The sequence below is a fragment of the Urocampus carinirostris genome, chromosome 15 (genome assembly GCF_059441175.1).
Source record: "Urocampus carinirostris isolate Australia breed hairy pipefish chromosome 15, RoL_Ucar_1.0, whole genome shotgun sequence".
In the NCBI taxonomy this organism is placed as follows: domain Eukaryota; kingdom Metazoa; phylum Chordata; class Actinopteri; order Syngnathiformes; family Syngnathidae; genus Urocampus; species Urocampus carinirostris.
Window position 1 is genome coordinate 15,052,341 of NC_142363.1, and position 20,366 is coordinate 15,072,706.

Genomic DNA, 20,366 nt, shown 5'->3' on the forward strand with positions numbered 1-20,366 from the left:
AACCAACCAACTAACCAACGTCATCAAGATGGTCATCAAATTTACAAGTCTAAAAAATAAAAGCACTAGTGCAAAAGAAAGTGATTGTTTGGAAAAAAATAAAAAGTGCTTTTTATGAGAAAGCAAAGGCCACCAAGTCCTGGCATGCATCTGCTTTTGCAGCATGACACTACTAATCCAATAAGATGGCTAACAAAAGGACAGTGTTTGACGACTGGGAATGTATCAAAAGCGGAATGTCACGCACACGTGTTTCTGTAACGCTCCAAACATTCAGCAGGTTCAATTTTGTGCTCTGATTTGCTTCACCATCCAGCGTAAACGGGCTCCGCATCGCAGGGAATTCCATAGTAGCGGCTTTGCGGTCTCTCTTTACGTAACAATGGCGCTCGAGAAATGCTCAGTTCCCCGTCAGTGTCTCGCATTTTGCGTAGGACCATTAGGATGATGATGAGTAGAGCCACTGGGGAAAAGAAGTACACAAAATCCATGTTTAAAGGTATTTCTAAATTCTTAAACATGCAAAATATGAGGAAATAGTACATGTTTTTTTTTTTTTACATAACATCTCTATATATTTAATTGTTACATTCCAATTATTTTCTGAGATAATGCATTTTGAAGACAGCATGAGTCAGTGCCAAAAAGCACAAGGAAGAATACAAAGTACGGAGACTCAAAGTGACCAAAATGCACCGTTTTAATTCTCTCTTTTTTTCTTTTCTTCCCAGCCTTTTTCTGTAGCAAGAAGGAGGAAATTCATGTCACCTACCTTTAGGTGAGGCTCATGTTATGTAAAATAAATGCCAATTTCTCGACCTAAAAATATTTCAATGTTTTTAGACAGTTCATGTAGTTTTGCTTATTATTTAAATCAATATTGGTTATACTGAATTAACAACTTTTTTTAACCACTAGGAGACGATAATAACACACTAAAATATATATGAATTTTTAACTTGCATATTGTTATTTATTTAAGGATGTTTTTTCTTTTTTCACATTACAAGATAAACTTTCTTATACAGACAAAACCTGGCGTAAGAATCTTTTTTTGCAGGCGGTGTGTTTTGTTTTAATCCAAAATATAAGAAACACTATCTACCATCTTTTTGATTACTTAGAGTTGCTAATTTTGAGAAACAAGATAAAATATCTTAAAACAGGGCAAACTTATAATTAAAAAAACAACAACCTTTTTTTTGCCATTAGGGTAAGAATTAGTTTGTTTTGCTGTGTATTTAGTACTCTGAAAATAAAATCTCACCCCAATGGCAGAAAAAGTCTCATTTTTAAACTAGAAGATATTTGAATTTTTTTTTTCTGGTAAAATATAAAAAATACATTTGAATTAAGCAAAATGGTTTCAGCTAGTAGTTAGCTTAGTTTTAAAATGAGTCTTTTTATTTGTTTAAGAAAAATATCTTAACATAAAAAAGAGCCAACATTTTCAGCTAGTGGGGTATGTATATTTTCCCTTATTTGCAGTAAAAACAAACAATTGTACGTGAAGCATTCAAGTAGAACATCTCTTATTATTTTTAGGATGACTACTTACCGCCTCCTCCAATGACTAATAAAGCAATGGTGACGGGGGCCAGTTCACAAGTGTCCCCCGATTTCCGAAAGAAAGTCTCCATGCAGTAACCTGGAGCTGAGCTTCCCTCTGGACAGAAAGCATCGCTGGGACAATGAATGGGGCTCACATCTGGACTCTGGAAGCATCATATATTTTTTATATCGTTAGGACCAAAATCTTCAACGAATTTGTATATTATTTTATTTCTAAAGAAAGATAATCCAAATTTCAGAAACATCGATACGGCAGTGCATAAACCAAATACTGTATTCCAAAATACATTTAAAGAGAAAGATATCAATATGATCTAAAAGTACATAGTACATTTTTTTCAGAAATACTGTACATAAAATAAATCTTATATTCAGAAAGCTACACTGTATGTGGATCAAGAGCAGATGTATCCACAACAATTGATCAAAAAATAGGTAGGACTATGAAAAATAACAAATCTGTAACCTAGGTCATTTTGTTGGAAATATTCATAAACAGTAGGACTGTTTTATATTTTAAATATTGGCTCTAAATAATCTGTTTTTATTTAAACACGACAAAAATCTTTAGAAAAAATTCAGTTGTTTTATTTGAAACAAGCGAACGGATTGGGTCATTTTCTACGAATAAACCAGCAAGGTAGATCAACTTGATCCATGCAGTGTAAAAATAAATGTTTGCTTATTTCATGTGTTGAACCTATAATTAAGTGGCCTGTGGCATGTGCTGGAAATTATACATGCTCCTTAGAAAGTCTTTCATACACAGTACAGCTATTCAAATATCTAAAGATGCCAATGAACAACAGTAATTCCTTGCTATAACGCAATTTTCTTTTCATAGTTTCGCTACTTTGTGGATATGCAATGTGTTATGCGCTTTGACAGTCTTCCCACTTATTATTGGTACAGTATTATTCGTAAATAAATAATATGAAAACGATCATACAATAAGTGTATTTGTTAAACAAATGCTTGAGCCTATAAAAATGATTTGTGCTTTGGTTTCAGTGTATAATAGAATATTTAATTGTATAATAATTGTAAGAAATTAGGGTTTCTACTTCACTGATTTTGACTATCAAGAGTTCTTTTAGGAACGAGGAGTTACTGTATTTAGAATTTTAAAAGTGATTTTTTTTTCTGAAAAATGTATTGTAAACTACAGCCACACAGCGCAGAGGTTCCAGGTTCAAGACTGGCTACCGCAGCCTCCCCGTGTGGAGTTTGCATGTTCTCCCTCAGTGCCTACATGGGTTTCTTCCTAAATTCCCAAAACATGCATGACAGGTTAATTGGCCTGTCCAAATTATCCCTGGGGTGTGAATGGGTGAGTGAGTTGTATGTCTCTGGGCCCTGCGATTGGGTGGCAACCAGTTCCGGGTGTCCCCTGCCCACTGCCCGAAGATAGATGGGATGGGCTCCAGCGACTCTAGTGAGGATAAGCGGCACAGAAAATGGATGGATGGATTTAACCTTTACTTTTTTGAAATGCGTCCCTCAGATGATTATTTTAACATCTCTGGTTTAATAAATAACATTTATATTTACAAAATATTATATGCATTTTTTAAAATTTTAGACAGTAAACATATAACAAAATGTTCATTGGTCTTCTGTCTCCAAAAATCAAATGTTATTTTTTTGTAAAAAGTACTGACTGGACAGTAGTGTTCTTCTGGGCAGATATCACAGCTCTCTTGGCCCTGGAGGATCTGGAAGGTCCCACTGCTACAGATCTGACACATTGTCTGATGAGGTGCCTTATGCATGCCTGTTCCAAATCACACAATCACAAATTTCAAAGCAGGGCACTATGTATCAGACATGGGCAAATTGCCGCCACAGATGACCCGTTAGGGTTTTGAATCCGTCCCCTCGAATGAATATAACAAAAATATAATGGTAAAGAAGTACTACTTATATTTTCTTCTATTTTGCATCATTGCCCACAATTTCCAAAAAGATGGCGTACTTAAACCACATTGAATGATGTTGCAAGTACCACATCCATTCCCAGTTGCACTATCGGTGACTGTACTATCGTGAGGCTTCCACACATTAAAGCTTCTTTTTTTTGTTTTGTTTTCAATCCATTTCCAGTTAACGTTGAAGCTCTTTTAAAATAAGCGTACGATAGAACATTAAGAATTGACAGTGAATAGACAAAATTGGAGAGGTGACGGAACGATTATGACAGTGAATGTGGCTTCAAATACCTTTTAAGCCAGTGTTCATTATTTCCTGGCACACATAAGTGGTCTCCATTGTTTGGAATTTACCTAACTCATAAACAAGTTATTTGTTGATGCATTTTTAGAAAGCACCCTGCCGTCACTCTAGTCCAGGGATGTCAAACTCAGTGTGGCTCTGGGACCAGATCCAGAATTTGTGTTCTCAGGCAGGCCGGATCAGTAAAAGAATGTTAACTGCAAATCTTTAGCTTTGTTCTTCAGTATTATGCTTTCTCATTCAGCCTACAATAGTACCCTACCCTACATGTCATAATCACAGATGACAAGGGATCTTTTTCTAAACACAACACATTTACATACCCGTCAACACTAAGGATTTTCGCCCATTAAAAAGCCTACCACTTTTTGGACAAAAACGATTAAGCGTTTTAAAATTCAAACAACAAAGAAAAAAGTGGCTCATGACTAGTATTTTAGCCTACCGCTGCCTCATTTTGACTTTGTGCATAAAAAAAACCCCATCACATTTGATTTCCATTTAAGTTAATGTTTGCCACTTACGATTTTTACCAAATGCACAAGTGTTTCATTCTAATATTCTGGCGAAGGATTGTGTTTCGAACGTAAAAATACAGTGCGCAATAAAGTCTAACGCTTTATTATGACAAAAGATTGGCATGAATGCATTTACTCACAAACAATAAGGAAAACCAATCTTGTTTTGCATTGAATGTGATAACTGGTTTATTTCAACAGTTGAGTGAATGCAGTTTTCCACCTGACCCAACTCAAGCTATACAAACTCAACACTACCCGCTAGCTCACGGAATGAGCATTTGGTTGGCATTGATTTAAAACATTCTAACGTTTGATAGAAATGACCCAGTGGCTCGCTTCTTTTTTTGACATACTCAGAAATGTGTGGCGCGCCAGATTAAATCATTGTATATTTGACATGCCTGCTGTGACAACTGTAGCTGAGAGACGGGCACTGAACAAGCACCGGTCAGCCATGGACAATTCATCACATCCACTACACAGCATCATCTCCTAACAGAAGAGCAGCTTCAGCGACAGACTGCTGTCACAGTCTTGTTCCACGGACAGACTGAGGAGATAATTTCTTCCTCATGCCATGAGGCTCTTTAACGCCACCCGGGGGAGTGAAAGCCCACATTTAACCCCACCCCTACATTTGCATATTAGCCTATTTTATTACAGTGTGTTACAGTGTTTTCTGTAGCACTATTTAAATACGCCATATCAACACGTTATATTGGATATTTTTGTATTCTATATCTTTTATTTTATTATTTTATTTTTCAACACAAGGATACTGCTGGAAGTGTGAATTTCCCTATGGGGATGAATAAAGTATCTATCTATCTATCTATCTATGGTCCTATTTTGAATTCCCCGTATTAAAAATCCATTTCTTACAAAGCATCTTAGTTGCGATCTAATGTGTACTGCAATGAAAGCCAACATTAAAATGTAAAGAAATTGGCAGATTTTTTGTGTATTTTGTTGAATGTATTCAACTTGTTTGAATTATATTTATCAAGAAAAAAAAAAATCAACAAACCAAGTGTTTTTATAAAAAAAAAAAAATGTTGAACAAAAAAACCCCACTTCCTTGCATTTTTGCTTTTTAAATTTTTCAACACATTTGATTAAATGTAGTGGTTAAAAAGGGACATATTCTATCATTTTACTTGAATTTTTACTGTCTTAAAACCCATTTCATGACATGTATTAGATCTAAACACTGTATTGGCAGATACTTAAAATCAAACCAATTATACTTTTCCTCCTGGCCAGGCCCCTGTGCAAAACTTTAGAGTTTGGTCAATCCTGGAAGGGGGATTACCACATGTGAGGTCCTTTCTCAAGGTTTCTCTTTTTACCTCACACTGAGGTTTTTGAGTTGTTCCTTGCCCGCATGCTGGTTTAAGATCAGGTACAATTTTGTGCAATTTTGTGCAATTTTGTAATTGTAATCCTGTGCAGTCCTTTGAGACATTTTTGTGATTAAGGGCTATATAAATAAATGTGACTTGACTTGACAAGAGCCCAATGCGGCCTTCGTCTGCCTAATCCGGACATGTATTATGTGCTGTGTTTCTGCTGAGGATCAAACCTGGCCGACACGGAGTGCAATTTTTTGCTGCGGTCTGGAGAGCCTCTGATCCCCCGGGACAGGTCTGACAATGCGAGCAACCCGAAGAGCTGATAAAGAAAAAAACAAACAAATGTTTTGAGTGGAGTTTGAGTGACAATAGTTGAGCTCAAAGAGAGTCTGCTAGAAGCATGTGATGCTGCAATGGATTTCATTTCAAAGATTCACACAGATAATATATTTTCACAGCTGTAATGGATGTCTCATGTTTAGAAAGCCGGGACTTACTTGCAAAAGCTCCCTATTGAGCAGGGTGAACATGATAAGGAGCTTTGCTGCGAGGAGAAGAAACCTGAAAGCAGAACAGTCAGGCCCATTTCATTGCATTATGACAACAAAAATGCGAAGAAATTGCGTGCAAAATCCAACATATGCGGTTTCAAATGGATGGTTTGACATGAGTGAGAGAAGAGTCTCATTCATGTCAATAAATGGTCACTGTAAGATATGTGATGCATCATACACTGTGAAAAAATATTGCCTCATTGGAAGATCATTTTGTCTTTGATTTTCTTTTTTTTTGTTTTGGTTCCATTGATTTATTCATTTTAGTACTTAATTTACTACCGTCTGTTCTTCTCACAATGTATGTCTCATAATTTTTTTATCCTTTGTCTCTTTACTTTCTTTTTCAAATACAAACACAATAATTCTTCAAAAGAGCAACATTGTTTGACAATTAGAAGGGAAAAAGTTAACTCATAGGTTTTTTTTTCATTAATTTTGTAATGATTTTACTACTGTCTATTCTGGTCACAATTTAAGTCTTATTATTTTATTATTCTTAGTCTCTTTACTTTATTTTTCAAGTAAAATACAAAGACAATAACACACACACCCTGGCCATTAGACTGTTAAATGGTCAATCTAACATATAGTTAACTTAAATCTAAACGGCTGCTAATCTGACTTTTTGCACTACTGGCAGTTTTTTTTATAGCTTGCCACTCCTTGCACATTGCTCTCTGCACTATTGTAATTACAGCGTTATTGTTACAGTGTTAATGTTACTGTGTACCTGACTTGTTAACCTGACTGCCCATTTTGCACATCTGGTTAGCTACTCTTCTTGCACTATCGGCACTATGGTAAAATACTATACGTAGCCAAAATACAATACAACATTATTTATATCTGTACATTCAAGGAAACTGTGGGGGTCAGATGCATCGACATTTCGTTCTGTATACACGTGTACTAGAATGACAATAAAGTAGATCTGAATCTGAATCTGAATCTGAATTATATATATATATATATATATATATATATATATATATATATATATATATATATATATATATATATATACTGTATTCCAGTACCATTTCAGAGGTTATTTTTATCTTTATCTTGTCAAGTCAGATACAAAGATTTTTATCTTTGTGCAAAATGAGTATAATTGTCTACTATTAGAGCAGCGTATGTTTTTTTTAAATGTTATCATCGTTTTTTTAGTTTTTAAGAAATATTTCGTATTTAGTAAACCACACTTTTAAAATGACCGAAATGCCCCTGGCCATATGAGATTACTTTGCTCCTCTATCTATCAGATTGATCTATCTATAAAATCTATCAATCAGATATATTAATCAGATCAACTGGTCAGATCTATCAATTGGGTCTATTTATAAAATGAATCAATCAATAGTAAAAAAAAAAAAGAAAATTAATAAAGCAATTAAAACACACAGCATTATCAAAAAGTTTGGCAATACATTTTGCAGAACAAATATGTTAATATATATTGTTCCAAAACCCTTTTATTCTGCACAATAAATGGCATTTTATTTTCTATATTAAAAAAAACCCACCTGGAGAGCAACTTGAACAGGTTTCTGCCCCAGTGTTATTGTTGAAAGATCCAGGTGGGCATGCCTGACACAGTGGGCTTCCGGTAAAACTGTGATAAAATTAAAAGGAATGTGAACGTTATTTATGTTTATTTCGGTAAAACATTCAAACGAGATTTGCGAATGAAACTACAGTCCCATGAGTCCCGTACGACCGCCAGAGGCGACAAAATAGAACTGCATTCCAGAACTTTATCTCAGATACAAAAATAGTCCACAAAACAACAGGATATTCTATGATAGAAAAAAATGAAAAATCCAAGTGTTTGTCAAATAGCATAACACTAAACAAAAACACATTCGAATGTATGCTATACATCTGCAAGATACTTACATAAAAATTCAATCAACATCAGAGAAGAATGCAAGTGCTTTGTTGGATAATACCTTATTGTACATAAAATGTTTTTGTACAACACTTTGAGGTTGCATTTTAGTGTCCGAAAAGTGCTATGTACATAAATGGATATGGACCAAGATGACCTTGTTCATCTAAGCGTGGTCTGGTAGCACCCTACAGTATATCAGATCAAATTGATAGTACAAGTTTATGGCTACAGCAAAAGAAAATTCAATGCAATCTCATATTTGGATTGAAATAACACGCTGATGGCCACTTATATCGGGCGATGCAATGAATCGATGAAAAATATGTTGCTAATGCTTTTAATCATCGATTTTAATCGATTCTATCAATTCATTTTTGCAGTCCTTAGTCCTACCTTTGTTTACAATTTTGGTGAAATCTAATTTGCAAGTCAGTAGCGTTTGTCTACACGAGGGGTCGGGAACCTTTTTGACTTAAAGAACCATAAAAGCAAAAAGATTTTAAAAACATTTGAGAGCCACACCATATATTGTAGGACAAAATTCAACTAAAGAACCAAAGCCGCTCACCAGACAAAAGATAATTCTTCAGCACATTTTATTTCACTGTGTTATGATTGATGATTTGATCAAATCTATGAAATACTAGGAATGCCAGAGGCTGTGTCCCATATACAATATAAATACCACTTAACCACTTAAAATGAGTCTCGCTCTCAGTTACGAGTTAAGAGTGTTGAAGTTTATTTTGACCGTCATTATTGTCCTAAATAATGGTTTCAAAACAAGGTGCAAGCAAAGTTATTTGTAAAAATGTCACAAAATACTGCAAACGCGGAGGACATCTTCATATTTACCTTTCGTGCTGATTGCATTGAGCGGGCGAGAGAAGGGAGTGCCTTGCACTGTGTGCAGAGATGCGCCCACCTCTGCCGCTCACCCAATCAAATTACTCTCAGTGGTTTACCGTTTTTTTTAGTTTGATCAGAGGGTTTTCATCATAATGTATTTCAACCATGAACATACACAGTTTAATAAGCTTCCATTTAAAGGGTTTCTTCCTGACTAAGTATAAACTCTAGTTGAGAATGTTCCCTATATATACTGGACCAAACCTTTAAGCAGTTTTTTCTTGCCTCGGCTATGGATGTGACAAAATCGAGCTCCACGACAAATTATGCAATCGTCATATGTTCTCATAAAAAAATGTATATATGGCTCGCAAGCCATAGGTTCCCGACCCCCGGTCTTCACCAGTAAGCTTAGGTGTACGTGGGCGTAGACTGGAATTGATGTGACACCAGGCTTCTATCTCAATAGTCAAACTACAAGTGTTAGAAATATGCCTCTATTACAACCATCCCTGGTCACCCCTACTGACTCCAATGCCAATGATGATCTTACTTTGTGTAGAAGCCCTCTCGACAAGGGAGGCACTGCTGTTGTCCAGCAAGCGGTTGGTAGAAGCCAACGGTGCAAGATAGACAGGCTTCAGGAAGTAAACACATCCCCAGCTCAGGGCAACAGGAGCACAAAAGCGTGCCTAGGTGATAGAATGTCATATTGCATTAGCTCTTTGGGATCTTTCCTAAAAAAAGCTCAGCAAAAACTGAAAATACATTGAAAAGCCTTCAGGTAGATGATTCAGGACCATAAAGTCTAGAACTAATAGATTAAAAACAGCTAAATTCCTAAGGCAATAATCACCCTCAACGCTGCAAAATGTTACCATGCTTTGACGGGAATGTGCAATAATGACAAGGGATGATTCAGTTCTTTATTTTTATTTTGTTTATTTTACTATAACTCTTCAAAAATAATAAGGTATTACTTAAACTGTGGTATTTTATCTTGTAAATGTTCTTGCACCATTAGGATGGCACTTTTTAATTCTGTTGTGAAATTATCATTTTAGTTCAATATGAGAGTTTGACAAAGCATCTTTCTGAAGACGTCAATAAGATGTCTTTAAACGACTTATTTTGGGGAAAATTCAAAAACAAAAGTGACTATTTTTTAATCAGTGGTGTGTAGTCAATGGAGGCAGGTGAGGCTGTGGAAATATTACGTTAAAAATATATTAAATAGTAATATTTAAAGTTCTTTCTCTTTGAACTTCACTATTTTGGGGATTTCTTTTTCGAAATGACTGAACTTCCACGTTATGTTATTGATAAAATTAGCATGTAAGCTGTTACTGTGCTGGGTGTCTGCTTATGCAGAGTGAGACAGGCAATTTTCTTGCCTGGTCAGAGGGCGATAGTGAGAACAAGGATTCTGATTTGATGTATACTTCAGCCCACAACAACAGAATGAGTGATAGTATTAGCAAGCTAACAGCAAGTCAGGCCATTGAGTAATTTGATTCTTGTTGAGTGGACCTTTCTTCATTATTAGGGATTTCCTATCTATTGATGCTTTTATTTAAAAGGGGCAGTGCATAGACTTCATTTTTATTGTAAGTGAAGGTAAGACAAAAAAATGTTTTTTTTATTAACTATAGTTTATATAATGATTTCTTGCTCTGTGATTAAAATGATGAATAAGATGTTGGCTTATTTATTTGTATATCTGACTGCCTCACCAGAGACGTACCTCCCCACGCGTCACTGTTTTAATTGAGTTTGTACCACATTAAACAGGCTAAACACAGCCCAAATGTATTGGACAAAATAAGGTCTAAAACAGACGAGACCGGATTTGGCCCAAAATTCCAGGACTTTGACATCATGGCAGAGCACATGGGTGCTTCCGCTAATGAACTCATACGTAATCTCTAATGTTATTGCTGCACATAACAATAATCACAAATGCCTGTTTGACACAGTAGCGCCTCTTACGCGACAGCATATTATTTCAGATGGTTGTTCAGCTCATGACTTTAGGGTCTTCAATAATAAAAAGATCCCGAGGTCCTTTGAATTTTAGTCGGGATATCATGGGTGTCATAAAAATTGCCAAAACATCATAATTAGACTTGTCTCCAAAAGTAATGAGTTCTTTATGAAATAATCAAGAGATTTTCAAGCCCTTTTAGACTTTTCGTGAGCTATACAAATAAACATGACTCGACTTGACTTGACGTCTTGTGCATGGTGGGTTCAATCACCATTGTTGAAATGTGATCCGGGTGCACAGGGCTCGCAGACGGAAATGTTGTACGAAGAACAGCGGGGTGTGGCGCTACTGACAGGAACAGAAGTCGGGGCCAAAATTGTGGTCCCTGTGGCTGCAGGAGTCGGTGTGGTCTGACTCATCGCCCCGTCTACAACGCAAATACATCAGAAGTGTGACTTCTATGACTCAGTGTTGCAAAAGAAACAATCTGCTAAATAAATGGTATAACACTTGTTTTCATGGCAGGCCAAGTTGTAGTTATATTTGCCCTAAGGGGGCGCAGCCAAACATGTGATGACAAACACATAAAACAATAGAGTCACAATTCACCAGTTTCTCACATCGGACAAGAGCAAGCAACAAGCGAAAATAGTGTTGTGTACAACAAACAGATAACATTACTATTTTAATTAAACTCTCTCACTCTACATCCAGGGTCTCCAACATATATGCATTAATCATTTTCCCTTTATAGGAACTGTCAAAAATGTTAATGACCTAATGTCCATTTTTCCCCTTTATCAAAGTAGTCCTTTAAGGTACAGTACCTAGCGAAAGTTTTGCCCGTCCAAAAACCTTTGGTCATTTTGACATATTTCAAGATTCAAACTTAAAGCTAAATAACTAAAAATATATTGAAAGGTCAACATGTGAGACACAGTTGTAAAATGTATTACAGAAAGATTGTGGCAGAAAATCTGTAGGAGTCTGGAGGAGACCTGAGAATACACAATGGGTTCACGTTCCAACAGGACAATGACCCTAAACTCAAAGCAAAATTTCAGATGGAATGGTTTAAAACTAGCTTTATAAAAGTGTTGGAATGGCAAAGCCAAGGTCTAGACCTCAACGTTATAGAGAATTTGTAGAAAGATCTTGAAAGATTGCTGTGCATATAAGATCACCATCAAACATTAAGAAAAATGTGCTGTTTTGTAAGGGAGAATGTTTTTCTATTTCAAGCGGTGCAAAACTGATACAGACATACCCAAAAAGACTTGGCTGTCACATCAAAACGAGATCGTATGAAACTCAAAGGGGGGCAATATTTTTGGAATACGTACTGTACTTTTTATTTTAAACACAATATAAAATGTTGAATAAATTAGATTTTTTTTTAACGATTGTGTCTCTGATTTTTTTTCAATAACTTTTTCTATGAGTTCAAAGCCTGAAATTTGGCAATATGTCAAAGAGTTCTTATGTCATGTCCAGCATGGTCACCGTGGCGACCGGCTGGCCACGCCCCCTTGGCACCGGCTGTAGCAGATTTTCTAATTTGCGTGTGTGCTTCTTAAGGGCTGGATTTGGGGATTGCCGGTTGCGGGTTCATTGCATTACTTTGCATTGTTCTGTTCTGTTTGACTTGAGGAAACCTGTACTTGCCCGTTCTGAGTAAAAGTCTGTTTTGTGAGTATTCCTAGTCTGAGTTCCTGTTTGCCTGTAAGCCTGTTTTTGTTTTTGTCCCTGAGTGTTGGACGACTTTTATTTTCTTAATAAAAGTAACTGATCGTTAACGCGAATAAGTTCACCCTTCCTGCCTCCTGCCTCTGATCTGATCCGGTCCCGAGACATCTTAGGGGGCAAATACTTTGGCAAGGCACTGTACATCGTTTGAGCATTCGGCATTGTTTATCACATCTGAATGCTTACCATATTCAAAAAACAAATTCGTTGACTGTGAGAAAATTATGGTTTGATTATAGTTTGAATGTGCCTTTTTATGATTTTATCCTCAAATGTACCTTTCGAAGCCAAGGATTATATGCAGGTGTTGTTTGTCTTTTGTTACAATTGTAGCAGCTTAGGTCAGAAGTGTCAAACTCATTTTAACTCAGGGGCCACACAATAGAACAGAAATTCTCTCGAGAGCCCGACTAGGACATCAGAGAGAAAGAAAATGAGAAAGAAAGAAAGAGAGGGAGAGAAAAAGAGAGAGGGTGGGACGAAGAGAGAAAGAGAGAGAGAGAGAAAGTTAGAAAGAGAGAGAAAGACAACGTGAGAAACAATAAAGATAAAAAGAGAAATAGTGAGAGAGGGAGAAAGAGAGAGAAATAAAGAAATCCAAGGAAAAATAGAAAGAGAGAAAGAGAGAAGGAAATAAAAGTAAAGGAGAGAAAGAGGGAAGGGGAGAAAGCGAGAAGGGGAATGCAAAAGAGAGAAAGAGAAGGAGAGAAAAGGAAGAAAGGAATAGAAAGCAAAATAAGGTAATAAGACAGAGAGAGAAAGAGACAGAAGAAAAAAGAAAGAGAAAAAGAGAGACAGGGAGAGTGAAAGAGAGGGATAGAGAGTGAGAGAAAAAGGGAGTAAGAGAGCGAGAAATATAAGTACAGTGTTTGTGAGATGCACCTGGCTCTGGCAACATCAAGTGGACATATTTTAACCTGCAGCTCAGCTCGTTTTTCTCTTGCACCCAGAGTGGTCTTGCAGGCCGGATTCAATCCCTTGGCGGGCCTTATCCGGCCCGCGGGCCGCCTGTTTGACACCCCTGGCTTAGGTAGTTAATTTTCCCCTTCAGACACGAGATGACGCAGAAGTCCTTCAGAGAAAGCGCCTGGCTGTCTTACCTCCCTAAAATTTGTCTCTCCTCCATATCTATGCTACCTTAGTAATACACTGCATCATTGCTTACTGTAAATAGTTAGTTCCTCTCCCTTCAAGAGGGCTAATCTTTGTTTTCCGAGTGCAGCTGGGGAGTTTCCCGATACTTAAACTTTCGTTTCTCATTTATTACTATACAGTAGTGTGACACCAAGCGACCAGCATTATATCGTTTCATGTAATCATGTGATCTTGTTTAAGCCAATCAGATACATATTTTTACGACTGTGTTTTGAAAACATGGGCCAGTAGTTATCGGATGTGTCTTATTCCTCTCTGAGCCGATCGGATGCAAGGGACAGCTCAGGTGGGATGTGCCTCCGATGAAAGAGCTACCCAACCCAATCTCCGACTCAGAGTATATTTCTTTCTTTACCTAAGAAGTCTCAAGCTTTAACCTTGACAGACAATATCTTGAAAAGTGGGGTTACATCTTTGATACTTTTCTTGTGGATTAAAAAACATGGCCATATATAAAATGAGATTTATTGACCTTTTACCATTTTGTTTTGTAAGATGAATCCAAATGTAACTTGATCCCTGGATAAGGTCGTAGGAAAAGTGGGGATGACAGAGTTGACTTAGACCTGTTTGAGCGCCATGTCTAATCTCGTTGCACACAACGTTTACTATTTTTTTCATCAATGACAATAAACACTATTCTATTCGATTCCATTGTAAAATGAGGCAGTGGCACTTATGTTAGTCCATATCAGGGGTCTCCAACGTGGGTGCCCCCTTAGGACAGTTGAGGTGCCCGAGGACCTGCGCTGGGTCATTGGGATTTTCTGTTTAAATTATTTGACCCTATATTTATTAATTACCCTAGTAATAACAGAGTAACAACATAGTGATAACATGATAAATAGTTATTTTAAAACTTCAGAAAAATAAACCATTTCATGGATAAAAAAAATGTATTGAAGTATAGATAAATATTTTTAAGTAATTAAATACAAGAGTAGAAAAAGAATGTATTTGTTTATTAAAAATAATTTTCATTTATCAATTCATTTTACTGAGAATGCAACAAACTAAATTCCAATTTATGTGCAAACAATGTGCAGGTTTTTTAGCAAGTTATCGGGCTACCTTTTTAGGCTTGTAACTAGTTATCTTCCTACCTTTTTAGCTATTTAGCAAGCTAGATAGATTTTACATTTTTTGCATGCTATATAGCTAACATTTTACTTTATTTTGCCAGTTATCAAGTTAAAATTGGATCCCTTTTTTAGCTTGCTATCTAGCTTCGTTTTTATATGTCTATCCGGCTATTTGGATGATGTTTTACTCTTTTAGCTAGCTCCCTTTTAGTTTTTTACCTGTTTACAATTTTTTTTGCTAACTATGAAGTTAAATTTGTAGCCATTTAGCAAGCCATGTTGCTTGTTAGCTATTTTAGAAATGTATATCAAGCTTGGTTCCCTTTGTGCTAATCAGTAACAAAAAGTAGCTCCTTGCTTGAAAAAACTTGGAGACCCCTGGTCAATACAAAAGTGGAGCTCAGTATATAACAAACAAAATCTGTTTTTAGTCTGCCTGCGACAAAGTGCAGCCAGCAGGTTTGATATTAGTGCATCAAGGAGACAAGAGCACACATTGTGTGAGTAATCACATTAGACATGTGCTTGTGGGGAGCTATCCTCCCCTAGAAAAGCAATCATGTGATCCTGATGCACAACTACAATGGTAACAATTTACCAAAATATGAATCTCATCTTAAATAGCAGAAATTCATTAAGTCGGTTTAGGGGACTAATAAATTTAATCTGTACTCAAATAAGTTGAGAAGACATCAATGTATTTTAAACTTGCAAGGAGGTTTGGGATCAGAGCTCTCAGATGAGAAAAACTCCACCCTTTCCTAAATCTACCCCCGCTCCCCCTCTTCGTATTAAATCATTAAGATTACAAAAACGGATCATCCTTAAAGGGTTTGAAAATCAAAGAACAGCAACATAATTGGCTGATATCACCAATTGATGCAATAGTCAAAACAACAAACAGCGAGTCAAAATAAGGAATTGCCATCTCATGAAATCTCCTTAGCTCTCATCCAATAGTAAAAAAAGGATTAATAAGGTTACAAATTTCACCATTCCTAAGCTGAGTTTTTTGTATGGATGTAAATTTATTGTAAAAATTACGTTTATTTTCCCACTATAAAAGAATAGTCTTTTTTTCATGTATTTTAACATAAGGCACACTGGACCAAGAGCTTTATAAAAATTGAGGCTACAACAAGAGCTTTTACACTTACGCCATGTAATGATACAATGTTTAATCAGTCGATAAGAACGACTCATGAAAACGGAAGTTGAACCCGGATTGTGGGAGTAAAGGCGCCAACACTTTACCACTAGATCACCAGTGACGCAGATGAAAAAAAAGGCATAACAGCTTATCTCAGTATCACACTATTTTTACAGTGCCAGAAACACTGATTTGCATAGTGCATTCTGATATGTTAAATAACTGCTCGGTTTGAAATGGTTGCGTAGGTAAAAGAGCTTGTACAGTATTTGTTTGAAAGACTTTGTGTTTTCTATCAGTCTTTCTCAACATTATTGACGCACATATGAAGAAGGGGAGAGACTGTTTAACCTACAGAGGTGGGCAGTTAGGTCCTGCAAGGCCTTCTCTTCTGGCCTTAAAAATATCTCAATCATGTGGTGTTAATTATATTTTGTCCATGAACAAATAATTCTAAATCGTCTGTCAGCTTCCTTTTATTGCTTCTCCCTGGTTGTGCTTTTTCCAGGCGTGTGCTAACCTTTCAGAATGCACTATGCAAAACTGTGTTTCTTGCACTGCGATTAAAAAAAGCATGATAATGAAAAAAAGCTCCAATGCAGGGTAGTTAAATTCAGTTTGGCTCTGGGGCTGTATCCAGAATTCCTGTTCTCAGACGGACTGGAACGGTTAAAGAATGTCAACTTAAATGTTTAGTTTACTGTAGTTTTTCAGTACCATGCTTTATTATTCCGCCTACTTTAGTAGCCTACGCTACATATTATAATAATGGATGAAAAAGGATCTTTTCTAAGCATTACACATTTATTCACAAACCATGGGGGGAAAAAGATTTTCATGTTTGGCATTGAATGCGTAAATTGGTTAATTTTAACAGTTGAGTGAGTGCAGTTTTACACCTGAATGCTTTACTAACTCAAGTGGTAGCTTTGAAAAAATATATAGTTTTTGCCTTAATTGTTGTTATGGTTTGAAATAAAAAAAAAAAGAAATACAGAATAGAAGTTTTAGCAGTGCATGGGCAATAAGATTGGACTACATCATATCAATTTACTAGGCTTGCCCTACTGAAGCTGAGAGTCTATCCTTTACTGCCACCAATTAGTGAGATGGAGCATTTTGTTTGATTTATCTATCCATCCATTATCTGCACCGCTTATCCTCAGTAGGGTCGCGGGGGTGCTGGAGCCCATCCCAACCATCTCAGGGCAGTGGGCAGGGGACACCCTGAACTGGTTGCCAGCCAGTCGCAGGGCACACAGGGACAGACAATTCGCTCCTCATTCACACCTAGGGACAATTTGGACCGGCCAATTAACCCGATATGCATGTTTTTGGAATGTGGGAGGAAACCGGAGTGCCCGGAGGAAACCCACGCACACATACAAAAATATGTTTCCATTACAAACCCACGCAAGCACGGGGAGAACATGCAAACTCCGCACAGGAAGGTTGGTAGCTGGATTTGAACCCATGACCTCAGAACTGTGCCGCACACGCAATAACCACTGCGCCGCCGTGCTGCTGGTTTGATTTAGCCCCCAAAAAATCCTAACTTCTGATAGAAATGACTTGGACTAGAGACACGCTTCTTGTTTTGACATACAGACGCTCCCCTACACACAACCATTTGACTTACATCAAAAAATGTCTGGACATTGCTGTAAGATTGTGTATTGTGTGCTCCTTTTTCCGAGTACAGGACAGTACTGTCGTGCTTCTTTCCGCCGCTACCTGCTAGTGGCGCTGTGAGAGGTCACTCAGCATCCACCCGGAAGAAATAAAATCCAGCTTCCACTTCTTAGTTCGTGTGTAAATATTCTATACTTTATCTCCAGCGCACAAAGAACTTTGACTTTTTTTTGGTTTAATATCTCGTGCATCCATTCAATATGGTTGGTGTAAAGTGTGAAGAAGAGGCGAGCCGTTTCTTTGGAAATGAGAGTGGACTAAGAAAGATTGATGCGGTTGAGAAAATGGTTGGATCATTTTTTTTCTGCCACTTTTTACCACAGAGGTGGACCACTTGAAGTGCATCTTCCGAAAGTAAGTTACACTCAACTTTATTCATCTTTATAGAGCATATTTGCACAAAACAATACATGTAACTTATACAAGCCTTAAACATACTTATAGAAACCTTAAACATACAAAATATAGCACTAAAGCAGCCTACGACCAAATTCAACTTACGAACAATCGTCCGGAACCTAACTCCTTTGTAAGTAGGGCAGCATCTGTATTCAAAAATTGATGGCGTTCATCCACCGGGCACGCCGTCCGTATGTTTGACAAGCCTACTCTAAGGCCTTTTCATATGTCGTCAGTACCACTTGAAGTCTAGTGTTTAAGTGTTGGCGCCCTCATTGCCACGACAAGAGTTTGAATCATGTTGCTTACAATTTATTGCTATTTGGGCCAGAAATGATTATCAATTGATCAAGTATTGCTCAAATATGAAAGAACACCTTAAACCTTGGTGTAGTGAAGAACACCTATAAATACTGTATGCACCACCATATTCTGCATTATATAAGGTAGGGGTGGGCGATACTAGGATGTTTGATATTGATCCGAAGTGAATACAATGTAGTATAGATCAATAACAATCTGCCACCAATACTTTTTCTTGGAACTGAACCCTTCCCTCCTTGAGTTAGTTTGTAATTACTATAAAATCATTCTAAAAATTGTAAGTTTTTCAATAACTACTGTGCAAACTTTAACAATACTTTGAAACACATACAAAAATATATTTCTATTACAACTGTTTCTGAACAAAAGTCAAGAGAGTCAAACCACAAAAAAACAGCAATATAATGAAAATACAAATACTGTATGACAAAGTCAACATGACAACAATAATACCTTCCATTACATAATATTTTAAAAATAAAGTCACAGTGCAAATAGTGTAAACAAAACAATGTAAAAAAAACTTTAACAGTATAAAACATAAAATACTTCAACGAGAATAAGTCCCTGAACAAAAGTCAAAAGAGGCAAACCAAAAAAGCAGCAATGTAGCAAAAAATGTCAACCAGAGGACAAAAAGACCGCATTTTCCTTAAAGTTTGATGCACCTTGTATATGGAAAAAAACAACTCAAAACTGTCAATAGGGGGGGGGGATTTCTCACTGTGCGCCTTATAATGAGGTGCGCCTCATAGTCTGGAGAATACGGTACCTTTCATTGCACAGTATTTTAAAAACAGAATCAGTAGTGCAAATAAAGTGTACCACAATTGGATGAAATTTGAAAGTTGTAATGTATGTATAATCTTACGACAAACTAAAATCATTGTTATAGTGATCGTTAAAATGTGAAGACAGACGATCTTAAGACAATAGTATCGATCTGATGCAAGTTCTCGCTCAGTATCGATAATATCGATATTTGGATCTATCTGCCCACCCTTAATATAAACCACACTTTAAAATTTCTGGCCAATTTGGGGTTTTAAGGTGTGCCTAATAGTCTGGAAATTACGGTAACTTAATGACTGATAAAAATAAAAATACAGTAACTTAATGACTCACAAAAATAAGAATACGGTAACTTAATGACTGATAAACGAAGAAATTTCGATATTGAAAAATATTGCAAAATACAGAATGTTATTGAAGCAAGAGGAAAACTTCTCAACTCACCAATAAAGCAAAAAGCAGAGATGAGGAGCAAAAACGCCCGACGGTCCATCCTCCTCTCGATGGTCCGCAACACTTCTCCGTTTGAAAGTTCATCTACAGCATCATCAGTTTTTCCGACAAATCACGACCGACTTTTGTTTTCTTTGGAGGGACGCTGGCTCGAGGAGGGAGCAGTCCGCTTGTCGGCGTCATGTGACAAAATACAAATCATGTGATTTTGATTTGGGAGGGGGAGGGAAGCCAGGCCTTCTGCAGGAAAGCTAATGTGCAAGATTAATCCGTTCGCTTTCAACACACACACAAAATACTTAAAAGATAGCAAGTTAGCCAATCAACACAACGCAGGGGTGTTTTTTTTTGTGGAGGAAGTGTGACGCATATCGCTTGATGACAAACCTTTAACATACGATTAAGAAACTTTAATGCGTCTTGCAGCCCGCTGACCAGTTTTCAGCTGCCTGCAGCCAGTGAAGATCGTGTATGGGGAGGCACAGTCAGATACAAATAACTTCATTCATCGTATGATTACCAGAGCAAGAAAGCAATGTTTAAACTATTGTAAAGACACAAATATTATATTGTCTTAACTTATACATGAAGTATATGCGCTGCTCCTTT

The 20,366-nt window shown here is 36.8% G+C and overlaps 1 protein-coding gene across 1 annotated transcript; it reads right to left on the reverse strand.

Moving 5' to 3' along the window:
• Positions 1-8: 8 nt before the first annotated feature.
• Positions 9-19,921, reverse strand: LOC148351668 (uncharacterized). The gene is made up of 9 exons (XM_088354546.1): positions 19,749-19,921; positions 11,236-11,391; positions 9,531-9,669; positions 7,761-7,849; positions 6,175-6,238; positions 5,908-5,996; positions 3,234-3,346; positions 1,559-1,715; positions 9-463 (listed from the first exon to the last, which is right to left on the reverse strand). Exons 1-9 carry the CDS (start codon positions 19,795-19,797, stop codon positions 306-308), a joined length of 1,014 nt encoding a protein of 337 aa, XP_088210672.1. The 5' UTR covers positions 19,798-19,921; the 3' UTR covers positions 9-305.
• Between the last annotated feature and the right edge of the window lie 445 nt (positions 19,922-20,366).